The sequence below is a fragment of the Felis catus genome, chromosome C2 (assembly GCF_018350175.1).
Source record: "Felis catus isolate Fca126 chromosome C2, F.catus_Fca126_mat1.0, whole genome shotgun sequence".
Taxonomy (NCBI): domain Eukaryota; kingdom Metazoa; phylum Chordata; class Mammalia; order Carnivora; family Felidae; genus Felis; species Felis catus.
The window spans coordinates 81,258,672-81,273,121 of NC_058376.1; the positions used below are offsets into that span (position 1 = coordinate 81,258,672).

General features: G+C 45.3%; 1 protein-coding gene across 1 annotated transcript in view; it reads left to right on the top strand.

The window, feature by feature from the left end:
* Nucleotides 1-5,053: 5,053 nt before the first annotated feature.
* Nucleotides 5,054-14,450, top strand: part of ETV5 (ETS variant transcription factor 5) — a 60,470-nt gene continuing 51,073 nt past the window's right edge. Inside the window, exons 1-5 of the mRNA XM_003991824.5 lie at nucleotides 5,054-5,213; nucleotides 8,319-8,437; nucleotides 8,573-8,660; nucleotides 8,824-8,871; nucleotides 8,966-9,016. Coding sequence (XP_003991873.1) covers nucleotides 8,393-8,437; nucleotides 8,573-8,660; nucleotides 8,824-8,871; nucleotides 8,966-9,016 — 232 coding nt within the window. The 5' untranslated portion in view covers nucleotides 5,054-5,213; nucleotides 8,319-8,392. The remainder of the gene's footprint in view (nucleotides 5,214-8,318; nucleotides 8,438-8,572; nucleotides 8,661-8,823; nucleotides 8,872-8,965; nucleotides 9,017-14,450) is intronic.

Here is a 14,450-nt window from a genome sequence, read left to right on the forward strand (position 1 = left end):
AGGCGCCATGAAGGTAACTTCCATTCTCTTTCTAAAGTGGCCTTAATGGAGACCAAGTCTTGCTGACCCAGGATAATAATTCCCAGGTCACGTGGGGGTTACTGGAGCAAGTTCCCGAGGAAGCACAGGGACTTCCATGGGAGTGGCAAGGTGAAGGCAGGGTGAAGGAAATCAACAGAGGGAGATTGCAGGAACTTAGACCTCATGTTGACATGTTTTGGAGCAAGGACTCTGTGTAAGTAAGATCCTCATCAGCTCCTGACTCCAACTCCAACTCTTACATCTTAGGCAAATTACCTAACCTCTCCGTGCCTCAGCTTCCCCATCTATAAAATAGGGATAATAATGGTGTCTCCATCACAGGTTGGTAGAAGAATCAAGTGGGTCACTATAAGCCAATCCCCTAACGGGTCCGGCACAGCGAAGTGCTCCTTCAGTGCTGGCTGTGGTCATTCCCCTTCCTTCCCCGGGGCTGAGGCAGCCCAGTGGAGTGGGTAATGGGGGGCTCCGGAGGGGCCCCCTTAGGTACCCTCTCCCTCTCGCCGTGCGCTGGCTCTGTGACCTGGAGTGATTTATGTAACCTTCCTGTACCGAAAATTCCTCATCTGTGAAAAGTGGAGGTGATAATAATAGGACCTCCCTCAGAGGACTGTTGTTGGGACTAAATGTGCTAACACATGTGAAGGGTTTGGAAAAGTGTCTGGCTCGTATTAAGCACTCAGTAAATGTCAGCTGTTATTATTCCCTGGCTATAAGGAACCCTGTATGCAATATGGCCCCTATTTGCTTAAAGAGACATTGAATCTAAAACATTTTCTTTCCTCTCCTCTGTTTTGAGGGTATTTACTCCTGAATTTTAGAAAGGAAGATGTGCTAGCCAAAGGGAGTTCTTCGTCTCTCCCTTGAAGACGAAACAAACAAGCATTTCCTTACCTTTCTGACATTGTCCGCAAGTCCCTTCCTCCTGCTAATGCCACAATGGAAAAGGGCCCCAGGGACCATGGAGCCCACAAGGAGGCCTCTTCACGTGGCTACACGCACCACAACAGTTCTAACAGAGGAAGACGAAGCAGTTTCCCAGCGTGAGGGACAAAGAGCCGGAGACACAGATGCATTTCCCACTGCCATTTTGGCTATCAGCTGGAGGCAGGATTGCCTGCCTTAAACTTCAACTTACTTTTGGAATCTGTAGGGAAAACTTTAAAAGCTGTCCTCTAAGGGGAACAGAAATTTTCAGGCTTGGGGCAAGGGACTTCTTTTTCCATCCTTCCATGCCGTTTCCCTGAAGACCGACTGCAAATTGAAGAACGAGGCGAGAGTTGTCCTGTTGTAATTGAGTGAGTTTTGCTACCGCTGGAGGACAACAGCTATGTTGACACGAGATGAGGGTTCCAGAGGCTGATTGCTCTTTTTGTTATCTTTTGCAGTCCCATTACTCTCCTGGAGCAGAAGGAATGGTACATTAGAACACGTGCTGAACCAAACTTCCAATAAATAATGTTTTGAGGAGGAAAGACTCAATGTACTAGACAAAGAACTTCTAAATACTGACCCTTAATTCTTATAAAGCAAAGATAACCAGAGAAGATGGAGAGCGGGATGGGGATGGGAGCAGAGGACATAAATCATCAAGAAGGAGAAGCAGAAGAAAAGAAGGAAGAGACGTGAAGGAAAAACATCAGAAACACTAAACAAAAAGGAACCAACTCTGAGCCCAGGACTCAGCCTGATGAGATGGGTCATCATGAGTTATACCCTCACGGCTCACACGAGAGCCACGGTGCCTGGGGCCAGGGACCTCCCTGTCCAACACAAGCTCCAAATTCCAGAATCATAGACTCTTAGAGCTAGAACACTCCTCTGAGTTCATCTCTCACCCCCAGGGGAGTGGTTCCTCTGCACTACCCCTAAATCTTTCCGTGTAACTTTGTCCTGTGGCAGGACACTCATTACCAGTGGGAGTGTTCCTTCACTGGGCCACTCTAAACACCCCAAATCCTTCCTAATGATCTAGCTTTATCATGTAGAAGACTAAAATCTGCTTCCCTGTGATATCAACCAGTTCCGTCCTCCACCATTTGGAGTTCAAATGATATTTCCTGGTGGTTTGCCGAGGTACAGGCTATTTCTCCCACATACAGACTCTGGGGCCTGCCTGCCTTAGTTCTCACCCAGGTTCAGCATCCTACAAGCTCTGTGGCCATTGGCAAGTGACTTAATCTCTCTGTGCCTCAGTTTCTCATCACAAGATGCAGATAGTAGCTGTAGCGACCACTCCAGCACTACTATTATGAGCATTAAGGGAGATAATCCGTGGAGAATTGTATGTGGCATGAACAAGTGATATATTAAGCGCTCAGTAAATTCCATCTGCTGAACTGTGCAATAGATTGGAGGATCTTCTAAGACAAAGACTACATTTTATTCATCTCCGTAACGTTTTTGCCTAGCGCGGGGTCTGGCTGAGTATTTGGTACAAAATCAATGTTTACCAGTTGAATAACCAAATGTTTAATTGGCAGTAACTCTATTCTGGTGTAAATCCCTATACGTGATCTCGGGTCTGCGACAAACTTCTTATAAAAACCCATCCCCCAACTTTTCCGCTGTCCCTAATTTAGCCCTCTTTATTACTACTTAATCCTGAAATACCAACTTCTCTTCCCAAGGTGAGCTGGAGGGCTTTGCCTTGAGGCAAAGGTCACGAGTCACATTCCAGGTACTGAGACCGACCCTGTGGAGGAAGTTGCTGGGAAATGTCCTTCACTGTTTCCCCGTAACCAGAGTCACACTGTGATTGAGGTACTAAGGCTAATATGGTAAGGATTTGTGGAGAGGGCTGCAGGCCTTCGGGAGGGCTGGGGCATGAGAGACAGACTGAAGTGAAGAGGAATAGGAAAGTTCTTCTGGAGAAACTAGATCAGAAAGCAGAAGAAGATGGGGTGGGATGGAGGTGGGGTGGAGGCAGCCCAGGCTGGGAGGGAAGAAGATGGGTGGCTAACTTGGGTTGGGAGTTTAGCTGGATAGAAAAAGCCCTCGGGTCTGGTAGCAACCAGTTGGAAGCACAGCAGAACTAGGGTAAAATTTCCAGCCACCAAACAGAAATAGCACTACCTGGGGAATGAAGAGAGGCGCTAAGGGAAAAACTGTACTAGAGCTGGGATCAGAAGCAAAATGCTCTACTAGGAAATTAAGTATCATGGAACTGCTTGTTAAAAGTTCAGAGCACGTTCCCATGCATCAGCTCATGCCCACTCCAGTCTCTCGCAAAGCCAGTAGCTCACACCCTGCCAGTGCTGGGCCCAGGACTCAATCAAGGTACTCCAGGTCCCTTTGCTGAAGCCCAACATTTCTTGGACTATAAATGACCAACCAAGTGGCTTCTCTAAGATACACAAATGGAAGCAGAAAAGAAGGTGGGCAAATTGTGACTTAAAATGTTTTTTGGTGGGGATATGCCTGGGTGGCTCAGTTGGTTAAGCATCTGACCCTTGATTTCAGCTCAGGTCATGATCTCATGGTTCCTGAGATGAAATCCCTGCATTGGTTTCTGTGCTGTCAGTGCTGGAGCCTGCTTGGGATTCTCTCTCTGCCTCTTCCCAGAGTGCGCTCTGTCTCTCAAAATAAATAAATAAACATGAAAATAAATTAAAATTTTTTTTTCTGAAAAACCACACTGCATTCCTCATGAATGTTGGGGGGGGGGGAGCGGAAGCCCCACAGTTGGCTACCCTGGCACCTCCTTCACTGGGGCTTTCTCCTAACTTGATGTCTTTCCTCCCTATTCCCTGGGTGAATGGTGGTAGGGCACCCCAGCATCCTGGGGGAGCGCAGAGCTGCCTCCAGCCTTCACAGAAGTGGGTAGCAAGGGCAGAGAGGGGAGAGGATTGCTTATTTGTTTCCTGGAACACCCTGTTAAGAATCTCAGCAATTGCAGTTAGTGCCCGATCGTTTGGCAAGCGGAGTAGCTTCTCGTCGTTCCCAGCTGCACGGGATCTAATTCGCAAATGCACCATCTTGCATTCAACACTTAAATGGAAAACAAGCAGCCCCGGAAGGGAGGCAGGCGGTCGAACTCTGCAGGCCCGTTTCGGAGGGATTTATGTTTCTACGTCGGGTGCTGCCGTCCCCGGAGAGGATTTCTTTGAGCGGCGACCCTCTCTCATCTCGTCTGGGCTCCAGAACTCACTCTGGCGGAGGTTGTAAACTGCAATTAAACATGGGGAGAAAACGGAATTTAGTTGGGCCTTAGGCCTTGCCAGTATAAAATAGTACCTAAAATCTATTTGAGAGCTCAGATTTTAAAGGGAGATACTGCTTATTCTTCCTCACTGGAAACCTGGTTAAAGGAAATTAAGGCCTCTCTTAAAGGTAACTAAGATTAGAGGGCTCGGTTTCCGTTTTCTGTGTTTCTGTGGGCCGAACGCCCAGGTCGGTCAGCGAGTTTCTCTCTGGGTGGAATGACGAATTCCTCTCGCCTGAATTCTAAAATGATAACTTTGCTTGGTGCTGCAGCTGCGAACGTCTGGCGCCCAGCGACCCATCCAGGCGGTGGCGTTGCGGGGGGTGGGGGTTGGGGGGGGGTGGAGAAGTAGGGGTAAATGGGGACGGGGAAGAGCCATCCCTCGGTGAAAAGTTGGGAGAGCTGATAGGAGGAAAGTAAACGTGACTCTTATTGGCTTCGGCCCCTTTAAGTGCTTCACTGACTCAGCTAAGCTTCCCCCTCAGGTCGCGTTTTTTATGAATGAAAAACGTCCTTACATTCATTATATAAACAAGCCTGTGCTGATTGGCCAATGGCCCCCGGTGCATAAATTATGTAAAACAGACCCCTGAGGGGGTGGGAAGGGAGACAATATTAACCAATGGGAACTGGAGTTGATGGGGCGGCTTGGCTGGATTTGCCCGCAGACAGGGTAAACAAGACGTGATGGACAGGCGCTGGGGCGGCCTCGGACCAATGAGAACCAGGCTGAGCTAGGACTGCGGGCCAATGGTGACGGGCGGAGCAGCAGGCCCCAGGGGGCCGGGCCAGCGCTCCAGCCTGGTTGGCAGCTGCGGCGCAGAGTCCAGCCGCTGGTGCGCGGAGCGGTTCAGCGTCCCCGGAGCGGTTCGGCCCAGCCATTCGCCCAGGCGCCCAGGCCCGGTGCGCGCGTGCGTGAGCGCGCCTGCGCCCCGGGGCCGCTGCAACGGGAGGAAAGCGGCTGCCTCAGGTGAGGGGGCGTCGAGGAGGCAGGGGGGCATCGGGGTGTCCTGGAACGGGTCCGAAGGGCCCAGCCCGGCGAGAGTTCACTGGCTGATTCAGAATCCTCAAAGTCGGGGTGCACTTTCTATCTCAACTGAGCCACCCCCCGAGCCGGGCGCCCCCTCCTCTCGTGGCCCGGTCCGGTTCGGTTTCTGGGAGGAGGTGAGGGGGCTAACGGTTCCGGAGCGCGCAGAGAGCGGGTTTCCGCACGTCGCTCCGAGGCGCGTCCGGGTGCAAGATGCGGGGGCTCCTGGGTGCGGATGGGGGGGGGCGGTGCAGAGTTGCGGGGCTTTACCATCTCTGGAGGTCTGAGAACCCGGGGGAGACTTGGAGGCTCGCGAGAAGAGACGCCCGGCGGAGCTTTGCAGTGGAGAGGAGGGGGCGGGAAGCAGCTTGAAGGTGGAATATTTGAGAGGTGATGCCCCCCAAAGCACCGGGAGGGGTTAAGTGACACAGGCATGTGCAGCCTGAGGGGTTGGGGGTTGGCCAGGAACTTAGGCAGGCCTTGCAAGTTTCAAATTGTGGAAAGTGGACACTCAATCCCCCAACTCCCACCCCCAGCAGCTTGAGGGCGTCAGGCTGCACCGCGGTTCTCGAGAAATCGGGGAGCATCGGAGCAGCGGCCTGGGAATAGTGGGGAAAACGGGTGCGGAGGGGGGGGGGGGGATGGAGAGATGCTGGAGCCTCGCACTGGATTAGGGATCTGTCCGCATTTTCAGAGAGGAGACCTCTGGGGGGAACCGAACTCCTATTGAGGAGCAGTGCCAAGGAGAGATGTTTGGAGGTTTGGAGGGCTGGGGGCATTGGAAGAGGTTGGTAGCGCCCCGCGCCGCAGCTCGGTTTTATGAATGTGGATGACTTTATGAATGAAGCGGGTTTCTTTCGTTGGCTCGTTGCTCCCTGCGGCTTTTTTTTTTTTTTTTTTCCTATCCCTTTTTGTGAATGAAGCATTGAGCTTTCTTCCTAAATCGCTGGGGTGAGGGGCCTGCGTCGGAGGCTGGGCGTGCGTTGGGAGTGGGGGCGGGGGTGCATCTGAAGGAGTTTTCATGAATGGGGAAGGCTGGGAATTGGGTGGAAGTGTGTCTTGTTTTGTGAATGGGGCCCAGCGCGAAGGATCCAGTTACAGCCTTTACCTGATGTGGCGGCCGCGGCTCGCTCTCCCATTCATAAAACCAGGCCCGCTGCGCGCCGCGGGGGAGGGGCCTCGATCGCGCCGCTGCGCCGCGTTAAAGTTTTCCTGGGGGCACCGGGAAGGGGGGACCACAAAGGAAGTGGCTTAAACTCCCTTAAGGTTTTTTAAAAAATTATACTTTGAACACGATTTTCCTAGCCCTTGAACTCTGAGAGCTGCTTTAAACATCCTCGATGCCTCTTTTGGGTTCGCTTATGGTAGCTTCTTTCTTTTACTTGATTTTTGAAAAGGTATTTTTGCTCTTCCTGGTGAAGTATTTTGCAATTGATTTCATCGTGAGGCTCTGAAAACATGTCCCCCTTCCGATCTTTTCCCCGTTGTCCCCTTTCCCCATAGATATTTACAGAATTTCTAAGGTCACGATTTAATCTGACAGATTTTGAAAGCTACAGAGGACTCACTTTCATGGCCCTGAACTCACTGCCGATGTTTCTCAGATTTTCTCTACGGGTTGGTGACATTTGAGAAAGAGGCTTTATTCTGAACGTTTAGCGCTGTTTGGAAGGCACGCAGGCAGGCTAACGGGTGTGTTTTTCTAGGAAATTATGGACTGTATGCAGTTTTGCTCCTCTCCTTCTTTCTCTTTGACTTTGAAAATACCTGATTACTTGGGCCCCAGTGCTGAGAGGACGTTGGCCATGAAGGGTTTTCTTGTACCCTGCTCACTTAAAAAAATTGATGTTGTCCACAAAGTGAAAAACACACTGGATGGAATTGCCCACGGAGAGAAAGTTCCCTTTTAAAAATTTGTATACAAGGCAAACAAAAGAATTATCCTTAAGCATTTTGCATTGTTTAGAGATGGGGTAAATGAAATTCCTGTTTTCTCCATTTTTTTTTTTGATTTAACTGCATCTCTATTTGGAGAATGAAACAAAGTGTTTGGGAAGATGGTACCTTCCTAAAATTGTTACTTGATTCCTCCCAAATTAGAAAATAGTTCCTCCTTTCCATTTTGACCTTCAACCTGTTTTCCTAGCTGCAAGACTGGACAGTGCTGAAACAAGTTTAATTTTTTTTTTTTTGGCAAGTTTGAGGAAAATTGACTTCACGATAAGAAACAAACTGAATTTTCTTTACATGGATCTTTTGCTTTTAATGTTTGTTTTTAAAGACCTGTGGTAAAGATGCATTTAAAATATGTGTGGTGGAATTTAGTTTCCTTTATCCCTTAGTTTTCGTAGCTATCTTATTTATTTTAGAAATTGGTGGTGTCATAGATATTTCTGTAAGTTGCCATAGGAGTATTTGTGACATGACAGACACTATATCTGTTTGCACAGAAGATTTAGGTTTTAAAAGAGTGTTGTGTGAAGATTAAGTATACTTCTGATCGATATATCCCTGGAACTATATGCGGTGTTTTACCACTGACCTACAAACTACTTTTAGAAACACTATGTATGTCAGATTCTTAATTGCCAATAATTTGGAATGCTTAAACCCATTTTCTCTACTTCCTGTCACTGTACTGTCAAGAATGAACTTATTTAAAAAAAAAAAAAAAAAAAAAAGACCTAACATTACCAATGCCCAGGAGAATCTTCTATTGGAGAGAATCTTGAAATCACCCTTTTATAATGAAAATAAGGGGTTTGGGGCTTTGTTTATATAGGGAGCGGTTAGTAGCAGGTAACTTACCATGTTAATGAGAAGAGAGAGAGGGAACAATAGGTAGGTAAATCGATGTGACTCGAAGTACGTGAAGAACCTTTGATGCCAAGGGAACTTTTAGTCTGTAAAGCTCACACCTTGAGCAGGCTTTAAGTACCTCAGAGAAAGGTAGTGATTTTGCACAACCCCTAAAGAAAGCAATAGTAATTACTTCATTTCTCTTCCCATCCCCCCTCTCAGTTAAAATCTCCCAAATTCATATTACAGGAGGACCCCTTTCCTCCCAGAAATTACTCAATGCTGAAACCTTTCAAAGTGATATTAGAGGCGTTGGAAGCACCATGGATGGGTTTTATGATCAGCAAGTCCCTTTTATGGTCCCAGGGGTAAGTTTATGTGGCTTTGGTTTGTTTTGTTCCCTCTTCGAATATGAATCTTCTCCTTATTGGGTTAGTGGCACAACCCCCTTTTTTGACCCCTTTGTTACCCTTGAGCCTTCACTGTCTTTTGGCCTCTTTCAGAAATCTCGGTCAGAGGAATGTAGAGGGCGGCCTGTGATTGACAGAAAGAGGAAGTTTTTGGACACAGATCTGGCCCATGATTCTGAAGGTAGTGAAGGTTTCCCTTGGGGCTGTGGCTTCCTCCAAAGGCCCTCTGTGCACAGCCCTCTGTGAACGGAGCACAGACTCGCCCTCAGTCTTCTGCCCCCACCCCCACCCCCACCCCCACCCCCAGGAGTTCTCATGCTGGTGTCTTCTGTTTTCAATTCCAGAGTTGTTTCAGGATCTCAGTCAACTTCAAGAGGCTTGGTTAGCTGAAGGCAAGTTTCTTGGCTGTCTGTGTTTCCATAGAAAACATTTTCCTGTGCTTTTTAATAAAACTTCAAGGTCTAAAATAAAAAATCTCTTTTCCAGCACAAGTTCCTGATGATGAACAGTTTGTCCCAGATTTCCAGTCTGATAACTGTAAGTACCTTTCTGGTGGCGGCACATTTGTTCTGAAAATGTTTGGTCTTGGAACATCCATGCGTGGAAAACTCTTTTTGGCCGTCGCCAGCATATTCGGACAGTGGAATGCATTTAGTTTCTTTTAGTAATTCAAAGTTAACCCCCAAAACTTTTGTTTCATTCTTTGTTGGAGTTATTTCTAAACTGCTTTTATTCTATTGCAGGTGAGATTTACTGAACACAGTTTCATCCTAAATTTCTTTTTGCCTAAGAATATTGCAAGGCTTCAAACTCAAAATTATAAATCGATTGACATTATATATATAAGATGTTGGCCTTAGCATCCATTAACCAGACATTATTATATGGTGTTTTTTGTTTGTTTTATAAATTAAGTCCTTGATGCAGATCATGAACCTGACATTCTTTCTCTTTTAAAAGGTGCAGAAAATAGTTAATGGAAGATTCCAGTTAATTGTAGCTTCCCCACGTGTTGTCAATTTTGTTTCTACTTCTGGGTTGACAGAGGGTGGTCACGGCGTGACCTGATTTACCCTTATTTTTCATACAGTTGTCAGGACTTTATCTTTCAGAGGGGAGTGAAAACTTTTTCTTCAAATGGTCATTAAGTGCTCCTATCATTGAGATACCAAATGCAGCAGGAAGCTCAAAAGATGGCTCTGGGCACTGGTAAGGACATGGTTAGCTTTGCACTGATCTTTCGGGGCTGTCCTCAACAGGTTTGGGAGCTTTTATGGTCTAGGCAGAGCTATCAAGGACAAAGCCGGCTGATGAAATGTGAGTGGCACAGGGCAGCTCTAGAGAGCATTAGTCACTGGCGAGTGAGCAGGTTTAAGAGAGGCCTGGAGAAAACGTTGCCTCTCTTGAGAGTTGCATCATAGAGAAATTCATGTCTCTTAGTCATAGTTTATAATAGCAAACACCTGAGCCAGGCAAGGATTCGATTTCTCATTTTGCACCAACAAATTTCTTCCTGGCTTTGTTTTTTTGTTTTATCGTGTGTGTGTGTGTGTGTGTGTGTGTGTGTGTGTGTGTAAATGCCACTGGAAAGAGGGGGTATCTTTGTATCGAAGTAAAAGCTGGGTGTTCTGAGTCATTAGATGAAAGACCAGATGGACCATCTAAACATTCTTTAATGATAGACCTCCTTTTCAAGGCACAATGCCATGAAACCTTTAAAGGGGATAAACTATAACCCACAGATGCATAGTTACCTTAGCGTTGTCACAGCTTGCTATAGTTGTTTTCTATAGGAAAGTAAGTGCATGTTAATTATTGCCCTTTGATTGCTTTCAAGTGATTGGGAAGCTTGCCACTAAAAGGCTAAAGATAACCCAGATGTGTGTGTGTGTGTGTGTGTGTGTGTGTGTGTGTGTGTGTGTGTGTGTTGCAAGATAAAAGACAGGATTTGTAATCCCACTTTGTTCTGTGTTGACAATTTGGCCCAGCCTTTCCCGTTTCTGCTCAGAGCAGCAGAAACTGCAGCCTGGGAGCTTTCTTGGCAGAAGTTCTTTGAAATGCTTTTATGACACTTCTGTTTGTTTCTCCGTAACCTAAAGAGTTAAAAGGGAGATGAGGTGACTGCATTCAAATTTATTTTATGTAACTGAAGCAAAGGTAGACTCTTGAGAGAAAGATGTCCGTAAACAAGATTTGTATTTGGAGAGATGTTAGGCTAAAGAGAAGGAATCAATAAATGTGTTTTGTTTGGCTCCTTAGAAGTAATTCCTGCTCGACGAATAGAATGTGCTAAACTCTAATTAAATTGCCATACCTACCTAAAATGGACATGCTTTGGGAGATATTTCTGCTTACCAAGTGTGATGTGTTTTTTACTTTGTTTGCATTTTGCTTTAACTTCTTCAGGTTGAGCTTTCCTGGATTTTAAGGATAAAACAGATGGTTGAGAAGCCTCAAAAAGTCTGTTAATAATTCTTTCCCCCTCTCTGACTCTTATTTTGGGAGATAGAGCCTTAAGAAGGGTAGCTTCAAATAGATCACCTGGCCTTAGAGGTTACGTAAAAATACAAGTGTGGGGTGGGATGTCTTTGAGCTGTTCATCCTTACTGTTAAGTGCGACTGGTTTGCCTTCGGTTGTGGATGGCCAGTGTAGATGCATGGGAGCTGGCAGAGCCTTGGGCTGGGCTTACTCCCGGTAGCACATGTCACAGCCTTGGATTGTGGATTAACTTTCACTGTAGTCACCTTCTGGAAGAGCCCATGACTATGCCAGGGGAGGGGGGAGAAACTCACTCAAATTTAATAAAATCTTATGAGTTGATTTGAATCAGCCAATCAATGAACTATAAACCAAATTTGCACTTGCCCAGGAAAACAAACCTTTTCCCTGTAGTTGCAAAAGCATTTGTAACAAGTATGTTTCTGTGGCCTGCCACTGATTATAGTCTACCTTTCCTTTTAACGATCATTTGATTACTGTGTGTGTGTGTGTGTGTGTGTGTGTGTGTGTGTGTAAGAGAGAGAGAGAGGCAGTGAGAGTCTGTGTGTATGTATGTATGAGAGAAAAAGAAATACTAAGTAATCTGGGTAGTTGTTTTTATTTCAGAATGTCAATTTTGAAGATTATAGCTTACTTTTTTCAGTAAGTGCTATGAGCTCAGCTTCTAAAGAGATTATGTTTTGTAAGTTTTCCAGATTTGGGTTCCTACCCATAGGCATCCGTCCATAAGTGTTATTTGAATAAATGAAACCATTGTTGTCTTCTAGAAATGTTCAGCTTACTTCTAGCTGTGTAGATTTCACTTTATGTCACAAATACAGACATTAGTAAAGCATCCCCCTTTGGAAACTCTTAAAGGTCAAATTCAAGGGAACAGAAAGGACAGCCTGTAGACCATAGGAGTTCTACCAGTGTCCCCCATGTTCCTTGGTCCTGAGAAGTAACCTTGAAGATTCTGGATTGTTTGTGCTGCAAGTCCCTTGTAGAGATAGTCTTGCCCAACTCCTTCATTTTATAGAGGGGCTAATATAAGGTCCAGGTAACTGGAGAGACTGACTGGTGGTTTGAGGCAAATGGAGAGGTTAGGTGAAATGAAGAGGAAAAAGTTATACAATAAGATCCTTAAAGAAACTGTCACGAAGCTGCAGACCCAGGGGGTACTGGCATGTACAGGTGAGTTCTGGGCTCTCCCTCATTATTACAAAGACCTAGAGCCAGCACTCAGGAAAGACTTAGGGAGACTGCCGGCTACCCAGTCTGACACCTCAGATTTCTTCATTCCATGATGCTGAGAGACGGATTAAATATCTTGGTGCTTTGAGTATTTCTATCTAGGATTTGGAAGAAAGAGACCTATAAAACAGAAAAATTATAAAACTGACATCTTTTCTGCAAGACACCTTAATGTGCATACAGATAAAGCTGTGTGTATATATCTTATATAAATAAGTGTGTGAATGCATGTATATCTATATAAATGTGTGTGTAGCTAGATATGTATATTAACACACAGAGTTACAAACCAGGAAATCTGGGTCAGCAGTTAGATGTGTGTACATTTTTACCACACACTTTCATAGAATTAACTATAAATCAAAGCCATGGATAAGATTGGAACTCAAAGAGCTTAGATTTGTGGGGGGCTTACATTAATTTTTCTGGGCTAAATGCTTGGGCATTTAAGGATATTACTAGATTTTAGCATATATTCATAGTAGTATTTTTTAAATGCAGATTTCAGTTCTAATTTTATTTTTAATCTCATGCATTTGTTTCAATTGTGATATTGTGAATATTTAACTGTCAGCATCTTGAACAACAAAAATATTTTACACTGGGGAAAAAAGCATGATAAAAATCTTATTTTAAAACCATGGCCTCTGGGGGCACCTGGGTGGCTCAGTCAGTTGAACAACCGACTTCGGCTCAGGTCATGATCTCACAGCTCGTGAGTTCAAGCCCCACGTCGGTCTCTGTGCTGACAGCTCAGAGCCTGGAGCCCGCTTCAGATTCTGTGTCTCCCTCTCTCTCCGCCCCTAACCCACTCACATTCTGTCTCTGCCTCTCTCAAAAATAAATAAACATTAAAAAAATTTTTTTAAATAAATAAAATAAAACCATGGCTTCCATAGCAAATATAATTTAGAGAATTGTTGGAAAATCCAAATGACCTTATTTTCCCCTTGAAGTGTTCTTTTTTAGATCTGTGTTTCAAAAAGAATGGACCGACTGAAGGAAGTACTAGTAATTTCCTAAGGACTGGCTAATTAACTGATAAAATCGACTTTTCATAAATACATTGTAATAGGTGGCTGGGAAAATAGAATGAACTGTTATGGCAGCCCTTGATCCTAAAACACATTGATCTTAATCTTATTTCAATATGAGATTATTCAACTGGATTTTTTTTTTTTTTTTTTTTTACTACATATGAAATTGACATAGTAGAGGCAGTGCCTTCCTTTTGTAAAGGGCACATCATTTTGGACCCAGTTTGTAACAAAACTCTGGGTTTACTTTCTGTGTGGCCTTGGGCCATTTTTATTTGAAAAGATCATCCCAAATTCTTTTTGTTATGGAAAGTAAGAAAACAACAGTAGGCACTTTGAAAATAAGAGATTTGAAGGAGTCAAGGCTATCAGTTTGTCTTTTTCAAGAGCTCTGGAGAGTTCTGAAGGTAGAAGACAGAAGAGGGCTACATCCAGGAAGCCAGAGGGATATGTGGGGGGGAGAGGTTATTTGACTCCAGGCTACAGTGTAGCTTTCAAAGTCTTTGTTAGCTAGCCCACTACCTTACCACTGAGAGGGTGCTAAGTGACTTGAAATCCTTCCTGTTTTGATAGCCAGCCTCCAAGATCCTTAGACCAGGACTCTTAAGGATCCAAGACCTAGAGTTCCCGTTACCTAAGAGAGCCATATGTTCACAGAGAATCCATTTTATCTCATTTTAATTCAGTCAGGCGTACTGAAACCAGTGAATTTTTCTCTTCCTCTTCGATGTCTTACAGCTCTTAGCCCTCTAATAAGACCCAGTAACCTTCCCAGTCCTTTGTGCTTGGCAAGAAAGACTTGGGATGGGGAATTACATGTGTGTCTGCCCCAGGCAGATCGCTTATGTAGATTCCAGAGGTAACAAAATCCTGGTAGCAATTGAGAAATTACCATCTATCCCCAGTTTTCAGCATTCTTTACTTTTATAAGATTAAGATGTAGATAGCATGATAAAGCTGAGAATTTGTATTATCTGCCATTTCTACCATCTAAGAGTATCATTGTTTTAATTTCAGTCCCAGGAAAAAACGGTGGTGGTGGTGGGGTTGGGTGGGGTGTGGGATTCTCTACCCAGAGACTGTACCCTCCACATGTTTCTCCAGTTTCAGTGGTGGTAAAGTACCTCCAGGCTCAGAGGCTGACAACCCCCTCTCAGGCACATGGCTGCCCTTGAGGCAGCTTGGGCCCCATCTGTGCCCT